Genomic DNA, 26878 nt, shown 5'->3' with positions numbered 1-26878 from the left:
TCCAGATGTTTGTGAGCGCTCCAGCAGACATACATAGGAAACAATAGTGAAAATTAATACTTATGTGATCCTGCTCCTGAGGTTGATTGCAGATCACAGAAATTATTGTATGCATAAGGGATCTTCTGCATGCAGTTACTGGAATTAGCTGGACATAACTATTGAACACTTTTTCCTATTTTTGATAAAATAACAAAAAATCCCTAATACGTACACACACACACACACGTGTATGTATAATATATATTATACATATATGTATAATACATACTGACATGTAAGAATAGATTTAATTTTATTTGACTAGTTCTTTGCCTAGCTGATACAAGGCCCTTGAAATGTCTCTAAATAAGTGAAGTATCATTAGAATGTGGAGGATGCCCCCCCCAAAGGCAATATAAGGTTTTTTCTATGAAAAGTCTTGTTTATCTTGTGCAATAAGCAAAGCAACTTCACAGATTGCACCTTGTTACACATCAAATAAACATAATAGACATTTTCTTAAACCTTTTTTCCTGCAATACACTACATTCGCCTTCTGATTTTAGAAACGTTTGCCGCTATGGGGAAGAAGCTTGTGTTAAAGGAATTGTTTGTTCTCAGTATTATCCTATTAAATCATTGAGCGTGCACTTTTCTTTCCTAGTGCCAAAGTAGGGAGCTTCAAATTCCAAATAGGGTTAAACTGTGCCCTGGGATGAAGTAAGCGGTTTCCAAAATGTAGAAAAGACTTCTGGGAATTCAAAGCACTTCTTACTGGGACCCGTCATTCATTATTAGCAGTCAAACTGTTCTCCCATCTCAGTATTGATATATGAACACTGGATTTTCCCTTCTGTAAATCAATGCAAATATTCCTTTTTTGTGGACTTGTTCCTTACCCCTTTTGCAAATTTGGTCTTTCAAATTTAAAACACAAAGTGAGTGCTTTTAAAGAGATTAGGTGCCATTCTTTGTCTTTGGAAAAAGGCATTGTTTTCAGTGTTAGAAGAGGCTAAACTTGGCATAGTTTGAATGGTTTTAAATTACTATGTGCATGTGTGTGTGCAGTTTGGATCCTTTCATCATGCTGGAAAGGTGTGTTGAAAGATAACGATTAGCATATTTTTGGAGTGTGTGACTGCAAAACCTGAGCAATGCATCACAGCTAGTAATTGGTGACATGTCTCTTAGATTGTTAAAACATATGCATATACACAAATAATCTCCAAACTGCATATGTGAAACCACCCTAAATTTAGTTGGTTTCTGTCAAACTCTCATTTAAAGTAGAATTTTTGTGCATTGGAAATTAGATTGTTAGATTATTATACAGTAGTTTAAGTACTCAAAATCAACAGTATTAGTTTGACTATTTGCAAAATCAGTGAAACAAAAATTAATGTGAGGAACAGGCTTGTCGTGGTCTGTCCCAAGCTAGGCTTTCATTTTATTCTGAAGCAGAAGCTTGATTTTCAGAGTACTATGAAACCTTTAAGAAATCACATCTAGAGAATTGAGATGCTGTCTTAGCAATATCATAATAATTATTTGTTTGCTACTGCACCAAAATCACAATTGCACCATTCTCCAAACTTACAGTTAGAAATGTGCTTAATTTACTCAGGTTACTCAGGCAATTTAAACTTGTCAGTTAAATTTATATATTGCAATAATGTTGAGTGAAATGAATTTTTTTCCTAATAGCCAGTCATAAACAAGAAGCTGCAAATGATTATGCTTTTCCTGAAATCATAAGTATTGCTGAAAACAGCAGTGGTAAGTAAATCCTGTAATAATATCATTACAAGACTGTATTATCAAATAGAATTAGTTGACTATGTTTTAAACCAGTGCCTATTTCTATATTCATTTAGGTAATGTTCTGGAAGAGTATATTTATGCTAAAACATGCATTTTTATTTTGTTATATTAAAATGTGTTTCCTATTGCAACGCTGGCTGTTAGCTGCCTCATAAAAAAATCTAATAGATAACTGTATGATAATATTTTACATATCTTCTATAATGCCTTTATGCACACTATGTCTACCTTGCATTAAAAGAAAGTATCAGGAACCATCATATTCTAATTGTAATACATGGTCCACTATTGTTCATGTAATGCCTGTTGCTCTAAGTGAGCTTTTTAAAGTGAATATACAGAAGGATCTTCGGTCATGCTTCTGCATATTCAATAGCATATTAATCTGATTCATAAAAAATTACATTGAGGAAAACAATGCTCAGTTATATTTTCCACTATAATAATGTGGTATGTTCACATTTGGAATTTAATCAAAGAATTCTATCTTCAGAAATAAAGATAGTTGTCAGCTTATAAACTATTAATATCCACATATTAAAATAAGTGGATATTAATAGTTTTTGCAGTATTTACAGACCAGTGGGAGACCTTTGCATTGTGACTTTTACTCAGTTGCTTATGATCTATATGGTACTATTTGGGTAAAAAAAGTATGTTAAATGGAATAGGAAAATATAAGCATGTCTGGATCATGTCGATAGAAAAGCCACAATTTCATTTTTCATAAAAAACCTCTGTTCAGTAAGCTTTATAGATTCTAGGGCTTTATAGATTTAGGACAAATTCTGAACCCCCTGCAGATTATGGGGATTCATATGGGCATCTGCAGCTAGCCATAGTGATAACTGTGACAGAAGCTGTATCACACACATTAAGTCATGATGATTGTGCTATGACATGATGCAAGTTACACTTGCTCCCCTAAGAACAACACCCCTGCCCCCCCGATCATACACACAGAGATGTCTATGGCATTTCAGGGTAATTTTTAGCTTATTTGTTCTGTCCCCAATTAATGAATTTTCCATTAATTTCTGTTTCCAATATATAGTACCAGAAATTTGCTGTATGTCAAGAAACTTTTTAAAAAAAACATCATCCCTTTGCTTCTTGCTCTAGTAAAATGGCTTGATAGGAAAGGAGAATTAGGAGAAGTACTGACAAGTCTGCCTTAAATCAGAATGAATCTTGTGATCAGACTACTTTCTCTTGTCCAGTCACGATGTCTTATGAGCAACATAAAGACTTCCAGAAAGGATCTTTAACTTCATTGTGTCCCATCTGCCATCCATAGAAGAAAGAAACAGTAGCTGTCTCTCTGGCTTACACAAGATGGGTAGGTGGATGGATGTGTGGATGGATTCTGATACTTCTTATTCTCAGCCAACAATTCTGTTGAATTGAAGAAGGGGCATCATTCCCTCCCACTATTTTTTTCTTTTTACACAAGAGTTCATGAACCTATCTGCAGTTATTTCTCAGTATTTCCTTTTCACTGTAGTTTTTATTATATTTGGTCTCAAAACAAAATATTTATAACGTCAACTTTTAAAGAAGCAAAGTTTGAAAACCTTTTCAGCAACTTCTACATTGGTAAATTTAATGATTCTAGCTTCCATGTAAATTTTGTTGTGAAAAGCCAGAAAGTTACAGCCATTATAAAAAGCAGGTTTTTAGGCCTATGGTTCTAAAGCCTGTGCATCAAGAGCTATGAAATTTGCCATGCTTCTCCACTTACGGCATTCTAACATTCATGTAAATTTCATATCACTCTGATTTTTAGTTATTTAACCTCCATTTGTTTTTCCCATGTGAGATAATAAAGGTGGGGATAATTTTTTTCTACTTAATGCTCCAGAATTTGAATGTATTGGACTGACTATTCTCCCCACCGTGCCACCAATTGATCTAAAGTAATGCATCTTCCAGAGCTGTAAATCCAGTAATCGAGTGGGGTTCAACAGTCCTTGCACTATCCTAAATAATAGTGTGTTTTAATAAAACAAAATGCAAGTATGCTACAGGATACAAAATGTAAATCCCAGAGTTGCAGACTAAATTGGAAGGTACACCATCATGGATGGAGGCAATAGCAAACTACTTCCACACTGTTGCCACCTACCTGGACCTGTACATTAAGTTGGAATATTTTACAATTCTTCTACTTGTTAAAAATCACAAGCAACACTGTTCTGTTCTGAAATAATAGTTTCCTTCTTTATGTAATGGGGAAAAAAATCGATTACTTGGCATTCAGAATGTGAGGAAAAAAAATAATACAGTCTATTATTGTTGAAGAATACTTATCCTTTAAACTGTAAATTTCTTATGCTTATTTATTATGTAAGATTAACAAGTTAAATAAAATATTGTCAAAATAACAAACTTTATTTTGTTGGTTTCAAGCATGTTTATTAATAAATGACACACCATTTAACATTTGCTCTATTTTCTAAAAATTAAGAACTGTCTAGCATGGAACAGTTGACCTATACAAGGTTGTGGTTTCTCCATCTCTGCAAGTTTTAAAGAAGAGGGTGGACAGCCACCTCTTAAGGATGGTTATTTGCTTTTACTGCAGATAGGAGGAGGTTGGAGTAAGGCGTTCAACTCTTCCAGCTCCCCAGTTCTGATTCTGAGATCTATTCTTACTGATGTGAGAGAATCAACCAGTAGTGGGACATGTCCCAAACTAATTAAATGCAACTGGGGAAAAAAGGAATTAGAGAGCCTGAAGTTATAACTGTGGTAGAACATGGTATATTTAATTCATATAGATTTCAGAAGGTACTGACACAATTCATGTCATTGCCCTGGAAATCACCACACTGCATGAAGGTGGAAAAAACTGTGGATGTGGCATTAATTATTAAGACAAAAGTTGGGCCCCAAGAGGGCCCCATACATTGTTCTTCAGTAATATGGTTAAAGGAAAGAAAAATGTGTATTTTGCCTGAAGGATGCAGTACAACAAACTTTCAGCTTAGGACAAGCCTCCTCTAAAAAGAATTTCAATAGAAATTATTAACTTCGTAAATAAAGGATCAAGCCACATATTACAGTGCTTTTATGCAATACAGTAAGCATATGTGTAGACACCAGGATTGGAATCTTTGCATCAATAGAAATATGATTTATTTTTTTATTTATTTAAAAGCACTTGGGGGGCAGCACCATCTTTGAGCTCTCTGAATTTTCAGGAATATCCCACCATTTGTTGAATTCCCCTCCCACTCCTCTATCGATGTGAATAACAATAGGATTTTAATTTGGACTGATGTGGTCTGATAGACTGGTGGTGGATTTTCCAAGTACTGAAAGATGAGACCAGGAGATAAACATCCAAGGCAAGGAAGGAAGGGAGGAATGAAGAACAGGGAGGAAGGAATGACATGGGAGTTCTTTGGACTAGGAGCAAGAAAGGCAGAAAATATTGTTTGTCCCTATGTTACAATTGTTGGAGAAGAGCTTCACTAGAAAAGAATGACTGTTACCGATCCTGTAGGGGATGGTTTAAGGGTTAAAACACTAGGTGGGCTGGAGCTGTGGCTGCTGCTATTGCTGCCATGACTGTTGTAGTGCACACTGTTGGTCATGATTGTGTAGGGGGGTTACTTTCTATCACCACTATCTGCCAAGAATGGATTGATGAACTATGGTGCAGATAGTGGTTAAGTTTAAGATCTCCATTCCCTGGGTGACGGGCCTCCTCCCAACCCCCAAAGTGAGTGTCCAGGGCAAATGGGGTAGAATAGGACAGAATGGAATAAATTGGAAAGTTTCGGGTAAATGAATGTATGTGAATCTATTGGATTTGGGAAAGGCCCTAGTGAGAGCAATGTCTTGAAAAAAGAGGACAGGCAATATTGGATTGTGGGTTAAGGCAAGTCATGCACCAAGCAAGTATGGGAATTGAAGGCTGAACTGAACTTGGTGTCAAGATACAGGTCTGTCTGTAATAAAGTCATGCTCTTTTATGACTTGGTTGTGAGGAGTGAACAGACATGGTACGCATCACCGAATTCAGTTGGACAGAGATGGTTGAGTAACTCTATCAAAATTTGCCCACCAGGATTTGGGGTCCTCCAATAGCTGTGATTCCAAGGCTGGGGAGGGGAGTGGTAATCCATAGTAGGCCAGGAATTCATGGCCCACATGGCAATGATGATTTTGTTTTAATGAACTCATAAAGGGTGACACATACTGGATCTAGTTTTCATTCCAGAACAGATGGCTGGTGATCTGAAGATGGAAGACACAGCTATTAGTCTTCTTGCCATGATAGATCAATTCTGGACAGACTGGTTAGCTGCTATCACCGATTTCTCTGCCTTCATTCATCAAGTCTGAGAGGAGGGGGATTAGTTTGGGAAAAGGAGAGACATTTGTATGATGTGGCTTTTCAAGCAGGTCCTCGGCCAGAGTGGTTTGTGATGCTGCCTGAATAGCTGTTAGAATTTTCTTCTTCTATGCTCTTCCCCAATGTGCTACTAATACCATATTTGGTTCCTTTGGTTTTAATATTTTAATCCAATGTATGCTGCTTTGACTCATTTTTGATTAAAATCCAATAAAGTAGTGACAACCAATGCTGTAGTTGTTGAGATGGAGAGTTCTGGAATAGGAAAAGGTCCTGATAAAGAAATACAGAGATGGAACCCTCCTTCATGCTGTTTGGTATCAGAAACATAAAAACATCTGCAAGGGGTAAAATATCTGACTTCTTTATGAGAAGAAACAAAAATTCCATCCTCTCTGACATCCCCAGTCAGGGGGAAACGTCTCTAGTTAAAGAAGAAATGGAAATGCCATCCTCTCCTGCAACGCCATGGTATGAGGAAGGGGGTAGAGAAGTTTGAATGGAGTGAGACTTGGTCAGTTCCAGCTGATGCAGAAAAAGTTGCAGAGTGGACACAGTGCTGTCCAGCCTTACATGACAGGAGAGAGGAAGTGGTAGATGCATCTGACATATCCAGGTCCAGTGGGGAAGGTACATAAAGAGATGGTGTAAGGGGCTGAAACTGGCAAGATGGAAATCAGTGCTGTTCAAGCTAGACAGAACTACGGTGTAAACATAGAGCAGGTGAATTCCTCAAAGACTGGAAAAAGAACTGGCAAGAGTCTATTGACCCCCGAGATTTACTTTTTGTCTGCAATAAGACAACATTTAGCAGTAGTAAGTCCTTGAAGTTTCTGCTCCTATTTAGACCTTGAATGAAGGGTTCTGTTTCTGGAAGAACAGAAACTTATAGTTGTGTCTGGCCTGAAGTGTGACAAACTGGACCTGTTGTGAGAACTACATGTCCCTTCCTTTTGTGAGGACTTCTGAAAAGCTGATTTTCATCTGCTTTTGCAATGGGGAGATTTACTATAATACGGTTTTTCACAGTGCAAGAACTAACTCTCACACTAAGGCAGTCCTGATTGCGTGGATGCTGACAGAGCTTTCAGGGATGCATGCTCTGGAGGGCAAGGGAGGGCTGCAGTTGGGATGGAGCTATCCCTTCCCACAGGGAGCGACATAAATTCTTACCCTATCTCTGGAGCAAGTTGAGGACCACAGAGAATGAGGATATTTGAAGTCCTCCTTGGGATAAGTCATACTCCCAGAGTATGTAAATGGATTTTTTAAAATTTTCAGTACCAGAAAGATCTGTAAATAATTACTTCACATAATTTAAATTAAGGAATTAAAATAGCCACATAAATTAATGTAATTATTTTATTCTTTTACAAAAGTTAGATAGCAACGCATTAAGGAAAATGTAGTTTAAACAATTATCAGTATCAGTGTGGGAAACATTAAATACCAGAAGTCAAAATCTTCATTTTCAGTGAAAGGACAGTTTAATATCCAGTAATACATAGACAAATGATCCAGCCTCCAAAATGCAAGACACCACTTATCCTTCATTATAGATTAGCATGCTTGCCTGCTTTAAGGCTTCTTGGATTTATAATGAAGCCAATAAATTTATTTTGACTCTTTGTAAATAGAACCTTTACTTAGACAATCCTGCTAAGTCTGCATGTTTTGGGAGATAACTTTCTTTCTGAACAAGAGAGAGTATTTTAAAGCCTACAGCATTCAGAAAGAAGCCAGGTTATTTCAATTCCCTAGTATGTTGGAACTGTTTTAAAATTATAGATTGGATGTTTGTGTAGACTACAAACCAAAAATCAATCCTTAAAAGCACATTATGCATCTGAGATTTTTGAAAAGTACCTTTGAGGATGAAAATATCACAGAACCATCTTTATTTGGATTTGAATATAATATCAAAGAAGATCAGTGAACCTAAGTAATCTTACTGAGTGAATGATGAATGAAAAATTAAAGCATAAAGTAAGCTACAGCAGATATTGTAGCAATATTGGTTCTGCTTACTGTGACTCAAAGGAGTCTCAAAAACATTTATAAATTAATCCTATTTGCACAAACTACTCTTTACTTTTTGTGGGATGACCTAAAGATAGCATTATGAAATTGGGAAACATAAAAAGACCCTGTAGAGTTCTACTGAATTGTTAATTCTAGAACTGTTTAGCTGAAAAACTTGCATGCACCGAAACTCTGAAAAGCTTTAGCTCCAGCACAGCCTAGGCAAATCGCTTTCAAAAAGCTAAAATCACTTTTGATAATTTATAAATGTATAGCATATTTTAAAACTGAGTTTCAAAAAAGCATATAGCCATTTACTTCCTACATTAAAATCAGCTGGTCTATGATTTCAGTATTGTAGATATTTTGTTGAAAAACAGTTTTCCTTCTAAAAAACAGAAATAACACAAAATAGTATGATTATTAGTATTAAAAGTTACTATAAGCAGAAATTTGAGAGTTTCTTTTGGAAAATTCCAAATGATCCATGTTAGAAATTAGGTATTATTGATTTTAATACTTATTGAATGTTTTTTTCACATTTGTACAGAATCTTGAAAGAAAAGAAAACAAACAGGGAAAGCCTCCAAATACCAGCTGACTGAGATGAGGACCTAACAAAAAAATTATGTAAAATTAATTATTTTGTTTGATATATAATATTGTTATTTTCCAGCCTTAAAAAGAAGAAAATTTTTGATATTGCCACTAGCTAAGCGCTTATAATATGTGAATACAAAACAATCTGCTAAGTGAATGGTTGCTTTATCATGCTGAAAACCTACTGTTTGGGGATGATAAGATTTCTCAGCATATCGAAAGAATTGCCATCTGGGTGCACAGTCATAACATCTTTGCCTTCCTCATAAACCTGAAGGAATCCAGAATCATCTATTCCAACAATCCACACCATTGGTCCTTCATCATTTCTGAGTCGGACTTGCTTACCACTGAAATGGAAAACAAAATTATTTGCTTAATACCAACATAATATTAAATTTCAGAGTCCGACAATTCTACTAATAATGAATCCCTCTCAGCAAAATCTCTTTAGTGTCTAATTATTCTGATTATCTAGACTCACTTTGTGTAAACACCCACATATAACTATGTATTTCATTCATCGTACAACAAATACCCATACAAGCTTGAAAAATCACTGTCCCAAGGAGCTGACTATATACACAATACTTTTGGAAAATAATTATTAACAAATGCATATGGATTCTACATAGGATTCACATGGAATTTACTAATTGCCTAACATCATAATGAATAATAGCATGAGAATTTCCTATACCCATCTGTTACTTTACATAAGTCTACTTGTTTAAATATAGTATAATAAATCTGGTTTTCTAATGTTTTTCAATACCAATTTATTAATTCCTAGTCTGTTTTTCACTCTTTTGATTCAAATCACTAGCCAGAAATGAAGACTTTATGGAACAAATGGTAACATTCTGATATATTTTAAATTCTATGTGTTGAACACAACTTTTAATTGAATATGTCTATACGTAGCCAAATACCTACTAAACAAACTATGATAAATAATTTTAAAAAACCCTTGGTCAATCACTATTGCTTTAAGAGACTTATGCAATTGTAATTGAGAATAAGAAACTTAGTCACCTATGCACCCAGTACTTATAGTACATGGGAAGAATTCCATTTGGTCCCTTCTTTTGAAAGGTGTTGATCAGCTTTTCCAGTATGGTCACACTTCTTGAAATCAGGCAGTCAGCATTTAAGGGCTCTAACTTTGTATTCTTTGTCTTATTGTGCTCCATAATGAGATCATTGATGCATATAGTTGGGTTGCTGTTATTTACATTAAATCCATACCCTAAGGAGGAGTAAGACATTGAAAAAATGGTATACAGAAAGTTAAGTATATTTGAAAAATTATTTCCTTTATTACTGTTATAAATTTCCATACTAAGTCATTCAGATAGCTATAAAAATCCTTTTAGATTTCCCTAAGAATTTGTTCTAATGATGAAAGATGACATAAGCTCATATAAATTGAAACCCATCTCTTTTGCTAAAGACAAGATCATATAAATTATTTTAATTAATTAATCACTGACAATGCTTGCCCCTTTCTTTCTTCTAGCAAGTCAGCTCAAATAGTTCCAAAACAATCCACATCCAGACAAATACATTCAAAGCAAGTTTATAATTAAAAACCAAGATCATTTCCAAAAAAGTAGAGACCCTGGTAGTTGTTGTGTGCTAAGGTTGTAATTATGTAGCCATCCTAGTTCTTATGATCTTGAAATCTGTGAAATACATATTTGCTTCCCAACCTAGAGAGTTACCTTGCTACATTTCAGTATCAGAAGCCTATTTCTACATACGCACATTGTTTGGTACAAACATGTGAATGTGTCACATTGCAGGCATTCAACAGTTGTGAACTGTTAAGCAGAGTACAGACAGGACACTGAATGCAGGCAAAAGTGTTTTGAAGAAGTATGTGGGTATGGTACTACTTTCCACATCTCTAAAATTCGAAGTTGCTCCAGCTCGGGAGTAGCATACAGGTTTTATGAAAACAAAATGTGAGGATTCTACACTTAAAGCTCTCTCTTCTCTGGTTTTGACACTTATTTCTGCTGTCTCACAGGGGAATAACATTTGGCAGAAAACCACTGAGTTTAAATAAGGATTAAACTTAGTAGCTAAGGATTTTCTTGATTATGCCTCTTGAGTGTGGCCCTGTGAAATATACTCATTTGTTTTTCCCTTTCCTAGCAGTGTTTATCTTCTGCTCAATGTGCTTGTCAAGGAAACTCATGGACTTGCTATGGCAAGAAGTATGTTAAGTTTTATTCTAGTAAGAGCATGCTTATTAAATACATCATTAATTGTTTATCGTACTCATACATTTAGTTGAGAAAAATTTATATCTTTGTATTTAAGAAAGGTCAAGCACTAGAGCATGTGCTATGTAAAAAAGGCAATTTGGATTAAGAGTAACTCGTTCAATTTTTTTTCCCAGTGAGATCTCTTTGGTTTAAGACCAAAGGCCCTGAAACATGTAGAAAACTTCAAAATCTATCTTTCTTCCTGCATGATCCTTGAAACATAGCGTAGACATACTGGTCATGACAATCAAATGGAAAATCAAAAAGAAAATGGTTCTAAAAATAAGAATAAGACATTAAATTGTTATCAGTATATTCCTATCTTAAAACAAGGAAGATTATCTGGCCATAAAGCAAGACTTGTTGAAGAAAACTGGTGATCTATAGAAGTCAAAAACTGGCTTCCTAACAACAGTATACCATGTTTAGTTAGAGCTCTTCTGAGGTTAAGAAACATTTTATTGCCTTTATCCCACTGGGATTTTGTCACGAAGCAATCTGTCTTCATCAGATGAATAAATTCTCGTGCAAATTGTGTGTTGGGACAGACATATTCCAGGTGCATATTTGTTACAGTTCTAATGGATCATAACCATGTTGCTCATTTTGCTATGTATGTAAATAACTGCAAAAAGTAGGCTTAAATAAACCAGTATAATGGAAATTTCTGATATTCTTACCAATAAGTATATGGAACATATCTCCTGTTAATGTGGAATTTACTAAAACACCGCCAAGTTTCATAAGGTCACTGTAGTAAATATCATTTGGCCATTTTACCCGGAGATCTATATCCTAGAAAATGAAATTTGCATGTTGGTAAGTATATCTTGGAAGCTAGAAGATGGCTTTCTAAGAGCTTTGAAAGGAGAAAATCACCTAATGAAATTATGCAACTTAATTGCTTCTTAAAAGTTTTTGAAGAAAACAAGGGCAACCTATACAGAGAATAAATTCAGACAAACATGGCATTTACCAGTTATACTTCCAAATATGTTTGACTTCAATTTCATGCTTTTTTAAAAAAAATTACTACTTTGTGGAGTCAGAATCCAAAAGGTAGCATACACCCACTTCTTGTTTAGTGACCTCGGTTAGCAACCATTCACAAATACTAATAAAAAATTCATTTTCCAACCAATCCATGCATTTATGACCAAATTTTCGTTCACCTGACAACATAAGCCTTCAGTGTGAAACTAAGGTCTAGTCAGCTTCAGGTAGCATCACAGCCATGTGACTAATTAAGGTCACAGAGCTGAGCTTGTTAACTTGCAGTTAGCACTTTTTAGGGAAGTGCTGTGCTGTAGAAAAAAGCAGCTCAGGAAGAAATAGCTTGTTTAAGCCATCTCTCCACCCTGTGAGAGGGCAAAAAGGGAACAAAAATGGGTCAGGCACAGGACACAGTATGAAAGAACTTTATCTGAATTAGATGGCAGCAGCCAGTGATCTTCATAGCATCTAGCTGAGATTAATTAGCAGTGCGGAGAGAGGCAAGCCTTAGGCAGCCCACAGAAGAGGTGACTAGGCTAGATCTCTTCCCTTTACCACCATTTAACTGCTTGTTTTATTGTACGCCACCCATAGTCACATTTGTGAGGTGGACGGCTATATAAATGTGATAAACAAACAAACAAGCAAATAACTGGGACTGGCCTTGAAGGAACTACTGCAAAAGTGCCTCCCAACCCCCGAAGTCAGTCCAGAAGAATACCATGGTCAACGGTATCAAAAGCCACTAAGAGATCTAGGAGGGCAAGCGCAGATGCACTACTTCCTCAAGTCCTCTAGAGGTCATCCACAAGCGTAACAAATGCTGACTTGGTAGTACAAACATGACTGAAAACAATCCAGATAATTCATTACTTCCAGGCACCCAGAAGCTGTGTATCTACCACTTTCTCAACAACCCTTCCTAAAAAGGGAAGGTTGGAAACTGGACCAAAATTGTCCAGTACTGTTGGCTCCAAGGATGGCTTCTTGGGGATAAGATGGGCCACTGCCACCTTCAAAGCATGGGGAACCATCCCCTCCCACAAAGAAACATGCACCACCACTTGGACCCAGCTACATGCCAACTCCTGGTTGGACTTGACCAACAGGAGGGACATGAATCTAAAACACAGGTGACAGAGACCACAGTTCCAAGGACCATGTCCACTTCCTCAGAGCAAACCAGGCCAAACTCTTTCCAGATAATTGGGCAAGATGGTTCCTCAGTCCCTTCCATAATTCTTGCTTTAGATTGATTCTTAGGAGATATTATATACTTCAAGTATTTAAGGTCAAATAACTTGAACAATAATGAAACAGAAACATAAAAATACAATACCTGATATCCAGGTATGGATCTAACAGCCTCCACAACTGCTAGAGACACCAAATGTTGAATAAATGGAATCCTTTGTCCCAGTTTTGAAGACAAAGGAATGGTAACATGCAAAGTTGATAGAGCAGCTCCCACAGGACTCAACCAGGTATTTCCACCACGTCCTTAAAAAAAAAAAAAGGAAACACATTAAACACTGTTTACAATCAAGTAATATCATTTCATCAGAAGGTTGAGAAAATCTGGTGAAATAGGTAAGCAAAAAAACAAAAAAAGTTTAAAAAGTAACTGCAAAGATGAGTACAAAGTATTCCGCCTAAAAGTTTATAAAAAATCCAGAAAGTTTGCCATTTTAATCTGTGGCAGGTTTATACAGATGAATTTGTTAACCTTGGTAGAATATTTTCAGCATGGCAGGAGAAGGTTGGAGAAATTTTAAGATATAGAAATACTGGTAGAAAGATTAATAATATATGGTTTAGAGGAATGATTATTTGTTGGAAAAAGTGAAAATGGGAGAATAACTGAGGATGGAATTGCAAAACAAATATACAACGGTGCTTAAAAGTTTGTGAACCCTTTTGAATTTTCAATATTTCTGCATAAATAAGGCCTAAAATGTAATCTGTTCTCCACACAAGTCCTAAAACTAAAGAGAACCCAATTACACAAATGTGTCAAATTATTATACTTGCTCATTTATTAGTTGAGAAAAATTATCCAAAGTTACATATTTGTGTGTGGCAAATGTACATGAACCTCTAGGATTATCAGTTCATTTGAAGGGGAAATTGGAGTGTGTTTCAGTCAATGGGATGATGGTGTCACTGGGGAGGTCCTACCTTATTTAAAGAACAGAATTCTTGTAAGGATCTGACACAATGAACTCAGTAATAACCTGACTCATGCATTCATTTAAAATGCAGATTTCAGTTTTATCGCAGATGTGTACAGAATGAAAGCAAAAAGCAACAACTAAGGATTCCCACTCAAACTACCTAATAAAAAGCAAACAGGCAGGCCACAACCCCCCTCCACGTTCCTTCCCCCTTTCCACCAGCAGACCGGCATTCCATTTCCAACCATCTCTGGCTGATACGACCTTGGACTCCATCATTAGACGAAACACTATTCTTTCTCACTCTCAGCACATCTCCTCCTCCCTTCTGATGCTTGACACATGTTGATGCAACTAGCAGAGAAAACGATCAAACGATCTACCAGTTCTTTGATTGTGGGTTCTGACAATTCTGATATTCACTATTAAAGTCTGATCTTCACAACACAGCTATATGGAAATGTATCATGGCTCAAACAAAGGAGATTTCTGAGGACCTCTGAAAAACAGTTGATGCTCACCAGGCTGGAAAAGGTTGTAAAACTATTTCCAAAGAGTTTCACCAGTCCACTGTCAGGCAGATTGTGAACATATGGAGGCAATTCAACACCATTGTTACTCTCCCCAAGAGTGCTCAACCAACCAAGACCACACCAAGAGCAAGGCATGTAATACTCCGAGAGGTCTAAAAGGACCCAGGGTTACGTCTAAGGAACTACAGGCCTCTCTTGCATTGGTGAATGTCAATGTTCATGAGACCACCATCAGGAGAACACTGAACAACAATGGTGTGCATGACAGGGTTGCAAGGAGAAAGCTACTACTCTCCAAAAAGAACACTGCTGCCCATCCAGTTTGCAAAAGACCAAGTGGCTATTGGAAGAATGTTCTGTGGATGGATGAGATCAAAAGAGAACTTTTTGGCTTGAATGAGAAATGTTATGGAATCCTTGGTGCTCTCTGAGCCTTGTTGTTTTCTTGCAGATGTTTCATTGCCCAGTAGGGCAAGCCACGGTATATAAACTGAGAGCAAGGCCCACTCCCTCTTTGCACTGAAGATGTTGCCTAGTCTGGCAATGAAACCTCTGCAAGAAAACAACAAGGCTCAGAGAGCACCAAGGACTCCACAGTTCAACCCTGAGCTACAAATATTCGCTTCGGGAGAAATGTTATGTTTGGCAAAAGGCAAACCCTGCATTCCAGCATAAGAAACTTATCCCATCTGTGAAACATGATGGTGGCAATATCATGGTTTGGGCCTACTTTGCTGCCTCTGGACCAGGACGACTTGCCATCATTAATGCAACTATGAATACAAAATTGTACCAGCAAATTCTACAAGAAAACGTCAGGGTATCTGTCCGTGAACTGAAACTCAAGAGGAAGTGGGTCATGTAGCAAGACAATGACCCAAAGCACACAAATTATACTACCAAAGAATGGTTAAAGCAGAAGAAAGTTAATGTTTTGGAAAGGCCAACTCAAAGTCCTGACCTTAATCCTACAGAAATGTTGTGGAAGGACCTGAAGTGGGCAGTTCATGCAAGGAAGCCCACCAACATTCCTGAGTTGAAGCTGTTCTAAGGAGGAATGGGCTAAAATTCCTCCAAGCCTATGTGTAGGACTGATCAATAGTTATCGGAAATGTTTCATTGCAGTTATTGTTGCCCAAGGGAAGCACACCAATTACTGAAAGCAAAGGTTCACATACTTTTGCCACACACAAATATGTAGCTTTGGATCATTTTCCTCAATGAATAAATGAACAATTATAATATTTTTACTCATTTGTTTAATTTATCTAGTTTTAGGACTTGTATGGAAAACATAACACATTTTAGGTCATATTTATGCAGAAATCTTGAACACTCAAAAGGATTCACAAACTTTTAAGTACCACTGTATGAAAGAAAAGGTAATAGATTGAGAGGAAGAGCATGGCTGAATGGATTTGATGAGATCCTGAAAAAAGAGAAAGGTGAGAAATTTAAAGAATAAAAGGCAGTGTATGTAGTGATATATGGCTGTGGTGGAAGCAAAAATAATTTGTAATGATAGGAAGACAGGGAGAAATATAGTGAATAATGTTGATATAAATGATTTTTAGCTGTATCTTCTTTTTATCATCTAGTGCCTTTTATTATATATCCTTATTTCTTACTCTTTTCTGCACTCTGCATAACCTTGTTTACCCTATATGCGAGTTAATACTCACACCCTCTGCAAAAAACAGTCGGACAGCAAAACTGAATCTTACAAAAACAAAGGACTGATGAAGACAGAACTGCCTACTCAGATTATGAGGCCAAGTAGTCTTTTATATAGGGTGAGGAGAAACACTAAATGCAAGAGAGTTTAAATTAGGATTAAATTTAGTAGCTAAGGATTTTCTTGATTATGCCTCTTGAGTGTGGCTCTGTGAAATATACTCATTTGTTTTTCCCTCCCCACGGTCACATGACTGCAATTCAGGTGCTTGGCAACCAGCTCACAATTACGACTGCTTTCATTAGGCAAATCCTGCATGGTCAGAGTTCTGTGGTCATGTGATCATCATTTGTGACCTTCACTGATGGCTTCTGACAAGCAAAGTCAGTGGGGAAGCCAGCAGGAGGTCGCAAATGGTGATCACATGGCCACAGGATGTTGTGACCATGCAGGATTTGCCTAACGATAGCAGCTGAGACTGCCATGGTAAGTTGGCACAGTCACATATCGCACCGTACAACTGTGTTGCTTAGCAACAGAGTTCCCAGTCCTAATTACTATCGGTAAGCAAGGACTACCTGTAGATACAAAAACCCACAAACATAAATACAAAGTTAAGTTAAATTTATATATACAAGGCTAAAACATCCAAATGCAGCACAGTTAAAAAAATCCTTTCCAGCAGGCTCTCTAATGTTTCTATATCTCCCTTTACCAGCACTGCAGAATTAGCATAGCGCTGAAGATATTCACTCAGCATAGAAAAGCCTGCCAGTTTAAAACTCAGCATAAACTTTTTTAAAATTACAAATTTTCCTTTATTGAATAGGTGTTTTTTTCACTCTGCTTTGTTTTTTTTAAGGTTCAGGTTATTACCATTTTACCAGTCACCCAATTTAGAAGGGTTTCACTCCCCAGCTTCCAAACAACTATCTGGGATGTTTGGGAGCAGGGATGAAACCATTATATCTTAGGTGACTAAAAAAAATAGTAAGCTTTTAGACACAGTTAAAGAGGGAAAAAAGCCTTGTGGGAAAACCATCTACCCATAAAAAGAAAAATTGTAACAATAAACAAACAAATGAATAAACAAACAAACATTTCTGCTAGATTTCAAGATGACAATCTTCTCTATGCTAAACCAAAATTCTTAACCACAGTGCTATGTCAGCAGTGCTGGTAAAAGGAGGTAGAGAAACATTGAAGTGTGTGGTAAGTATTGGCTTATTTGAAGGGGCAATCCTTTCTCCACAGACTAGTTGATGGAACCCTGAGGTTAGCCTGCAACAAACAGAGGTGTTCTAGCTAGGAACACTTTGATCATTTGTCATCAAGTCAGTGTTGACTCTTAGCAAATACATAAGCCAGATTTTCTCCATGACATAATAAGGTGACATAAGGAAAAATGTACTTCAGAAGTGGAGCAACAAAATGCATCCTGAGGTCACTCTGAAGGTGAGTGGAGGGTGATGACGATTTCTAGACAACCCTCTAGAAATGGTTGCTTGACCATTCTAGTGATGTGGCAACCAGGCAATATGGATAAGCCCACTGTCTATGCCTGTTTGTTTAGCGTTCAAGTGTATGTCTGGGTCAGTAGTATGATGTCAATGCACATAAAAAGGGGCTTGGGATTTGATTATATGGTATCCATTATTTTGACTTTTTTGACTGAGTGGATGCACTTGGCCTGTGTAAATCTTTTAGTCCACATACATATGCATTTGTTTGTATTTGAGTATATGTATACGTCTGTAAAAATATGCAGAATAAAGTGCTAAACTATATTCTTCACAAACAGGCTAAAAGGACAAATCTGTATGTCTCAGATAAAGTTTGTTGATATCATGAACAGTATTAATTGAAAGCAGAGGGTGGTATACGTACATCATCCTAAGGATTCCATTTACAATATAGGTTTCCAAGTCATGGCTTGAAAACATTCATTTAAAGAATATTGAAGAATAGTAACTTTTCCTCTGATATTTTAGGGGTTAGCAAACAATAATTTTAGACATGGAGAAATGTCAAATGCTGGATACGTTACCAATTCTGTATCTAAAGTGGTACTTTTTATCATGGTAGCTTTCACATCTGCAGGATGACTATGAAAACATGCAACTTAATTTCTTGCAAAAATCTGTATGAAAACTGTAAGCGTAAGCCTAAGAAATTTTCTCTAACAATTTATGATAGTTTTATTCAGCAGATCTGTGATTCTTTTAAAGGCAGTCACCCATGAGTTGAATTCAATTCCTACTAGCAATGTGGACATAACTTAACTACTCAAAATAACGGTAATAATGATTGTTTTGTGATATTACAAAAGCTGAAGCTAGATTTTGATTTAGTTGGTTACCCACTTTCGATGGGTAAGTTTAGTATTACTAATCATTTCATAATATCTTTTCTCCACTCACACTGTAATTATATCAACTTACCCTTTCCTTGAGTTTGTTGAACTGCAATTGCTATGAGACCCATTTCCTGTGGCATCTTGTACATCAGTCTGCAAATTACAATGTTAAAAAGTGAATTATTGTACTGTATGGTTTAAAAAAAAAACTACAGCGGTTTTTACACTGCTTGAACTTTAGGTCAAAAGGATCACAGAAAAAAATTCAAATGAAAATATCAAAGTTATGACTGACAAGATATCATTAAGATACATTTAAATACATGTAGCATATTTTTTTTTATTTTATTTATTTTTGAACCATTCATTCTCACAAATATGTATCACTGTCTTTTATAAGTGACAACAAGCAGTTCCAAACATTTGTTTCTACTTAAATCTCACTGCTTGAACAGAGCAATATCAGCAGTTTCTGATTATTCAGAAAATGAGCATGCTGGCATAAAACAGTTTAAAAGAGACACTATCCCTTGAGAACTAATTATGATTTAACTGCAGTAAATAAATCTACACCTTCTGAGAATGCCAGAGGACACTGCCTTATTTTGGGCTTCTGCTCTGTATTTAGAAATGTTTCTCATAGCTTTCCAGCTTTCCTTTGTGGGGTAGGTAGGAGGTAATGTGAATTCAGTTCACAAAATGAATCAATATTAATTTAAACAAATGTTGCTGTGAAAATACTCTTTAAGTAGCCTTGGTAGTATTATCAAAGTTAAGCTTTTATAATAAATTTTAATATTAGGATTGGAGGGAAAAGGAAATTTATTTAACAGAAAAAAAACCCCTGTTGCTATACATACCAGACAGACTTAAATTATGAAAACCTGGAAACCCTACTTTCACACAGAAAATGTAAGAAATTTAACAGAGATGCATACAATAAACTATAGAGGAAAGGATAGTATGCAAAATAACCATTGAATTTTATAAAATTCAAGGATTCCTACAGACACTGAGATGAAGCAAAGTGTATCCTCCGCTGCTCACTGAGAATTAATGGTTTCTGATTTACTCCTACCTGGGTCTAAAGAGTGATGTTTTATAAATAATGGGCTAGATAAAGAGGTATAAAGAACACAGGACATGATCAAAATGATTTTGAATGTATCTCCAGCATGGCTCTGTTGTTCATATAACTATAAAAGGAGTGAATTATTCTGAAAGCCATTAGTAAGTACAGATACCTGAGATATAGACATAGTAATGCAATGTTTTCTCACTTCAGTGCAAGTATCAGTTGGAATAACTTTTCTAAGCAATTGCTAAATGTTCTGACATTAAACAGAGCTTGACTAGTGTTTCTCTTGGCCACCCTGAACTGCTTATTGAGACCATCTACCATCAACTATTACTGTTGGGCATATAGTTTGGTTGTGTTGGGAACTGGAAGAAAGATTCTGATTAAATGTTGTATTTCTTTAGATGTAATATTATCTCCTAAAAATTGTGTAAGTTTAAACTGAACACTATCTCAATGCCACATTTGTGTTATAATAAAGGAAACCTAATCTGAATATGGAAATATTGCAGTAGACACATTGTAAGTTTAGCTGAAGCAACTCTCCACCCCGTCAAGGCTCTACATTAAGAGGCAAATCATATGCCACAAGTCTGAGGAAGAAAACTGACAAAAAGAAAAACAGTTCTGGTATCAGACAGAGCACTTTAGAACTAAGTGATTAAAGAAACATGTGTATGTAGTTGCTAAGTGGTTTGGCTAAAGTTACAAGAATATGTTAATGACATGGCTGAGCTCCTGTGCTACTAAAGGCCAAGAGGAAATTCTGTAAGAAGGGATACAACTTAGAGAAGTTGCTAATACATAGATGGAGACACTGGAGACAGAGAGATTTATTTATGCTATCTGAGATAACTCTAGGGGCATTACCACATGGCTCCAAGGACATAATAAACTCCTTTTTTATTTACTCCTAATTTTCAAAATTACAGTTTTATAACTGAAATGAGCAATTGTAAACAATTATCTATTCTAAGCTACCTTAACGTGGTATTGCGTCTATGGGGGAACCAAAAAAAGCAGTATTTTTCTAAATTAACATAGGCCAAATAAAATGCAAGTTTGTGTTCCTTATAGGGTTCCTATCTAGTATCTACACTTTGACTGAATGTATTAATTAAAATGCTGATTCTGCAATCATTTCATAGTTATTTATTTATTGTAAATAAATAAATTTCATAGTTATGATATTCTAATTATGAATTAAATTATGTATATATGGTATGTACTACATAACAAAATAGTTAAATTTTACTACTATTGATGAACCCTAAGACAATGGAAGAACAAAAAAGAAGCTTAAAGGTTTATGTTCTAGGAAGTAAGTAAAGCCTCAAAACAAATTATTTTTTGTTTGTTTAGAAAATATTCATTTATTTAAGCAATAAATTATCTAAAGAACATAATAGAATGCTAAACCTCCCATTTGGACTACTGCAATGCACTCTACATGGGGCTACCCTTGAAGAGTGTTCGGAAGCTTCAGCTGGTACAGAATGCAGCTGCCTGGGTTGTAAATGGTGTCAGCTATTTGACACACGTAACTGCTTCGAGGGCTGCATAGGTTGCCAGTGTGTTTCCGGGTGCAATTCAAGGTGCTGGTTGTCACCTTTAAAGCCCTTCATGGCTTGTGACCAGGTTACCTGAGGGACCGTCTTCTCCCAGTTGTTTCTACCCATCCAATCCAGTCTGACAGGATGGGTATGCTCTAGGTTCCATCAGCCAAGGAATGTCGGCTGGGGGGGAGGGGCAGGAGGCACGCCTTTTCTGCCATAGTACCTGCCCTCTGGAATATCTTCCCTCCTGGGACTAGAATGGCCCCAACCCTGCTGGCCTTTCAGAAGGCCTGGCTATGTGCCCAGGCCTGGGCCCCAGGTGTGTGAAGGGACCCGTTTCCTGGTTGTGCTGACATTGATGGATTATACTATCTCTGGGCTGCTATTCATATTTAATTTATTTTGTATTGTGTTTAACTGTTTTAATTGTTTTATGATTGTTCGCCCCTCAGACTTACTGGTTGAGATGGGTGGCCATACAAATTGAATACAAAAATAAACTTTATGTATTCCATTTGAAATTTCTACTAACTGGTAGTATAGAAACTGTTATATTTGGAGACTTTTGAATATTAAATTAGCACTTCAACTTAACTTCCAGTTGCAATTTTATATTAAAATATTGTAGGAATTATGATTTTCTACTATATTCAAAAGAAAATAGGTAAACCAGGTAGAACATTTCAACTTGTGCTGCATCAAACCCATTCACCACTTTCCACAAAAATACCTGTACCATAGACTGAACTTTTTCTTCAGTAAAACAAAGTAATTAAATGAAATTCCACCAAGTTCAATAATGCTCAGACTTCTATAACTGACTTTTCTTATGCCTATTTAAAACTGGAACTGGAACCACAGAAACTCTTGATATGTTAATGATCTGACATCTATAAATACAATCAATGCTGCTGTTTTAACAGTAAAACTCTTAAACACCTATCCTGCTTTGTCATGATTCTGCAATAGTATTAGGATAGGATTACATTTTAGATGGTTTTAAAGAAAGAAAACTGGGGTACAGAAGTAACTTTTACCATTTATATTTTGAAGAGTTCAAAATTATTCTTTTCATATGACTTGTACTTTACAATGCATCTTAGAAGTAATAGAATGTATACCAAATATATTGCATGTTTTGTTTTGTTTCATGTATTTATTTATGTGATTTACGTGGCTGCCCATCTCACAGCAGTGAATTTGCGCCATTGTGGGGCATATATGGGTATTTAATAATAGAAATACTGTAGGAGTGATTTGTCTTCCAGAAGCTTCCTGTTTCTAATCCCTTCTTTAACTGCTTCCAGTACATATCACAGGCTGGAAAATACCACCTCTGTATGAAGTCATCACCTTTCCAGTGATCTAATCTGTGACCTGTGAAAGCAGCACATCCATGCAGTAGTATTTAATTCTTAAACACATTTATTAGAAAATAAGCATCACTAGAAATGAACTTATAATACAACATTTCTGAGTAAACATACAAAGTATGTCAGAAAATTGGAAGCAAAAAAGTTAGAACGCCAATACCAAAAGAGGGGGAGGGGTACAAGCGCAGTATGCCTGTATTTCTAGTATACTGGGTAGTATGTGTGCTATATATATAAGGAGTATGATCTCATTACTAGCAATATTTGAAAAAAACTAGATACAACTGGATGCAGTTTTCAACAGAACTTTTGGGAGGGCTGCTTGAAAAATAGACTTCCTCGTGTATAATTTCATTAGTGCATCCATGAGTGGAAAATGACTAGATTCTCTACTGCAAAAGGAGTACACAAGAGAACTAACATCAAGTATCAAAGATGTAAAAACACAACATATATATTTGTTGTTGTTTATTCATTTAGTCGCTTCCGACTCTTCGTGACTTCATGGACCAGCCCATGCCAGAGCTTCCTGTCGGTCGTCAACACCCCCAGCTCCCCCAGGGACGAGTCCGTCACCTCTAGAATATCATCCATCCATCTTGCCCTTGGTCGGCCCCTCTTCCTTTTGCCTTCCACTCTCCCTAGCATCAGCATCTTCTCCAGGGTGTCCTGTCTTCTCATTATGTGGCCAAAGTACTTCAGTTTGGCCTTTAATATCATTCCCTCAAGTGAGCAGTCTGGCTTTATTTCCTGGAGGATGGACTGGTTTGATCTTCTTGCAGTCCAAGGCACTCTCAGAATTTTCCTCCAACACCACAGTTCAAAAGCATCGATCTTCCTTCTCTCAGCCTTCCTTATGGTCCAGCTCTCGCAGCCATATGTTACTACAGGGAACACCATTGCTTTAACTATGCGGACCTTTGTTGTCAGTGTGATGTCTCTGCTCTTAACTATTTTATCAAGATTGGTCATTGCTCTTCTCCCAAGGATTAAGCGTCTTCTGATTTCCTGACTGCAGTCAGCATCTGAAGTAATCTTCGCACCTAGAAATACAAAGTCTTTCACTGCTTCTACATTTTCTCCCTCTATTTGCCAGTTATCAATCAAGCTGATTGCCATAATCTTGGTCTTTTTGAGGTTTAACTGCAAGCCAGCTTTTGCACTTTCTTCCTTCACCTTCGTCATAAGGCTCCTCAGCTCCTCTTCGCTTTCAGCCATCAAAGTGGTATCATCTGCATATCTGAGATGGTTAATGTTTCTTCCAGCGATTTTAACTCCAGCCTTGGATTCCTCAAGCCCAGCATGTCGCATGATGTGTTCTGCATACAAGTTGAATAGGTTGGGTGAGAGTATACAGCCCTGCCGTACTCCTTTCCCAATCTTAAACCAGTCCGTTGTTCCGTGGTCTGTTCTTACTGTTGCTACTTGGTTGTTATACAAATTCTTCAGGAGGCATACAAGATGACTTGGTATCCCCATACCACTAAGAACTTGCCACAATTTGTTATGGTCCACACAGTCAAAGGCTTTAGAATAGTCAATAAAACAGAAATAGATCTTTTTCTGAAACTCCCTGGCTTTTTCCATTATCCAGCAGATAGTGGCAATTTGGTCCCTAGTTCCTCTGCCTTTTCTAAACCCAGCTTGTACATCTGGCAATTCTCGCTTCATGAATTGCTGGAGTCTACCTTGCAGGATCTTGAGCATTACCTTACTGGCATGTGAAATGAGTGCCACTGTTCGATAGTTTGAACATTCTGTAGTGTTTCCCTTTTTTGGTATGGGGATATAAGTTGATTTTTTCCAGTCTGATGGCCATTCTTGTGTTTTCCAAATTTGCTGGCATATAGCATGCATTACCTCGACAGCATCATCTTGCAAGATTTTGAACAGTTCAGCTGGGATGCCGTCGTCTCCTGCTGCCTTGTTATTAGCAATGCTTCTTAAGGCCCATTCAACTTCACTCTTCAGGATGTCTGGCTCTAGCTCACTGACCACACCGTCAAAGCTATCCCCGATATTGTTATCCTTCCTATGCAGGTCTTCTGTATATTCTTGCCACCTTTTCTTGATCTCTTCTTCTTCTGTTAGGTCCTTGCCATCTTTGTTTTTGATCATGCCCATTTTTGCCTGGAATTTACCTCCAATGTTTCTAATTTTCTGGAAGGGGTCTCTTGTCCTTCCTATTCTATTGTCTTCTTCCACTTCCGTGCATTGCTTGTTTAAAAATAATTCCTTATCTCTTCTGGCTAACCTCTTGAATTTTGCATTAAATTGGGCATATCTCCCCCTATCACTGTTGCCTTTTGCTTTCCTTCTTAACATATATATTAGATGTAACATATTTATTTCCAGACTGCTTAATACATTGTTAGTGAACTATTTGAACACCGCAAGTCTAAATCTAGAGTCTAAAATTAGAGCCAGTTTGGTCTAGTGGTTAAGGTGCTGGGCTAGAAGCCAGGAGTCTGTGAGTTCTAGTCCTGCCTTAGGCATGAGAGCCGGCTGGGTGACCTTGGGCCAGTCTCTCTCTCTCAGCCCAACTCACCTCACAGGGTTGTTGTTGTGGGGAAAATAGAAGGAGAAAGGAGTATTAGGTATGTTCGCTGCCTTGAGTTATTTATAAAAATAATAAAGGTGGGATAAAAATTAAATAAACAAATAAATCCCTTTTCCCTTACAATAAAATAAAATAAAATAAATCTATTATGTAAAATCGTAACTGGAAGTAATGAAAACAATGAAAAGAAAGCTGCAAATTCCACATGTTCAGTTCTGTAAGAGTGGTGGCAAACAAGCTTGAACAGACACATAAATTATTCTAGCCTTGTGTAAAACCATCAGAGTAATGTCACTGCCATGATAAGCATGTATGTACTAGAGGATTAACATGCCATCTATCCACACTAAGACAAGAAAGCATTCCAATGTATTATCACTCTGGAAAGGATATGGCACTCTTCTATAATGCACATGGTTTTGTCAAAAGGACAGTCTTTCAAGCCTTCATATTTTACAACTACACAGCTGACTCTTACAATGCAGTACGACTCCAGCCATACATAGGGTCTTCAGACAAAAATTATTAAAAATCAGATCAATCATTCATTTTATACTTGTACCTATAATGTTAACAAATACATAGCAAATTGGTAGTTTAAAAGTCTGCTCCCCAAATTAAGGACATCAATGGAACTTCAGCCCTGTAGGCTGAAGGACATCAATGGAACTTCATCCATTTCTGGATGGCAACTCTTGGCCAACATATGGTAAAAGTTGCAATGCACATTCAAAAGTTCCAATACAAACATCAAGTTTTCTAAGATATAAATATACATCGAATAAATATACATTTATTCAATCTATTTTAATTAATGTGCAAAATAATACTTGCCTTTTTGCAATGATTATATACATTTTATATATTCAAAGGAAAATAAGCCAAACACAATATGTAAACCCCCCCCCCCCAAATAGTGCTACTATATGAGTCCAAAATGAACATAAATGTTCTTGGTCCAGTCCTTTCTTTACTTTAGGAAAAAAAACAACTTGTTGGGCTAATTGTTAGCCCATAACCAAAATTCTGAAGTAACTATTACTCATGACTATAAGTCTTCAGTATAAATTTCTTTCTAAGGAACACTGCAAACAGTTAATGTGCTTCATATTTTTGTAAACAAAATAGAAATAATCAAAATGAACACAAATAAAATAATTCAGAAAAAAAAACCCAAGGTAGCTCATTAGTTTTTAGTAAGATAAAATATTCATTCAGAAAAAGAAAAGGCCAGCTATACGACTTTATAGAAGAAGTAGTACTTGATTTGTACTGTGTCTAAAGCATGTATTTGCTCCTGTACCTGGTCTTGGGGTTGAGAAGACTTACTTCTAGTCAAACCATATAAATAGCTCTATTTGATGAATGTATATAGAACTGAATCCTACTGAATTCAGCAAGTATAGTATGCATAGGATTGAATCCTAATTATGTTTTCTATCAATTAGCAAAATCTGAAATAAAGCTAGAGAACAGTTCTTTTGCTTTTCAACTCTTTGATGCCAGCAAATTATCTGCT

At 36.5% G+C, this 26878-nt stretch overlaps 1 protein-coding gene across 2 annotated transcripts in view; it reads right to left on the bottom strand.

Annotated features, from left to right (window-relative positions):
* Positions 1 to 8647: 8647 nt before the first annotated feature.
* HLCS (holocarboxylase synthetase) overlaps positions 8648 to 26878 on the bottom strand; it is an 81066-nt gene continuing 62835 nt past the window's right edge. The window contains exons 7-11 of one of the 2 annotated variants that reach the window (XM_063305371.1): positions 18878 to 18945; positions 13394 to 13554; positions 11742 to 11856; positions 9824 to 10037; positions 8648 to 9138 (exon numbers count right to left, since the gene is read on the bottom strand). In XM_063305371.1, coding sequence (XP_063161441.1) covers positions 8970 to 9138; positions 9824 to 10037; positions 11742 to 11856; positions 13394 to 13554; positions 18878 to 18945 — 727 coding nt within the window. In that variant the 3' untranslated portion in view covers positions 8648 to 8969. The remainder of the gene's footprint in view (positions 9139 to 9823; positions 10038 to 11741; positions 11857 to 13393; positions 13555 to 18877; positions 18946 to 26878) is intronic. The other variant, XM_063305372.1, reaches the window with a different exon arrangement.

Source organism: Candoia aspera, chromosome 5, assembly GCF_035149785.1.
Source record: "Candoia aspera isolate rCanAsp1 chromosome 5, rCanAsp1.hap2, whole genome shotgun sequence".
Lineage (NCBI taxonomy): Eukaryota > Metazoa > Chordata > Lepidosauria > Squamata > Boidae > Candoia > Candoia aspera.
The sequence above is the reverse complement of the archived record's forward strand: the minus strand, read 5'-3'. Positions and strand labels throughout refer to the sequence as shown.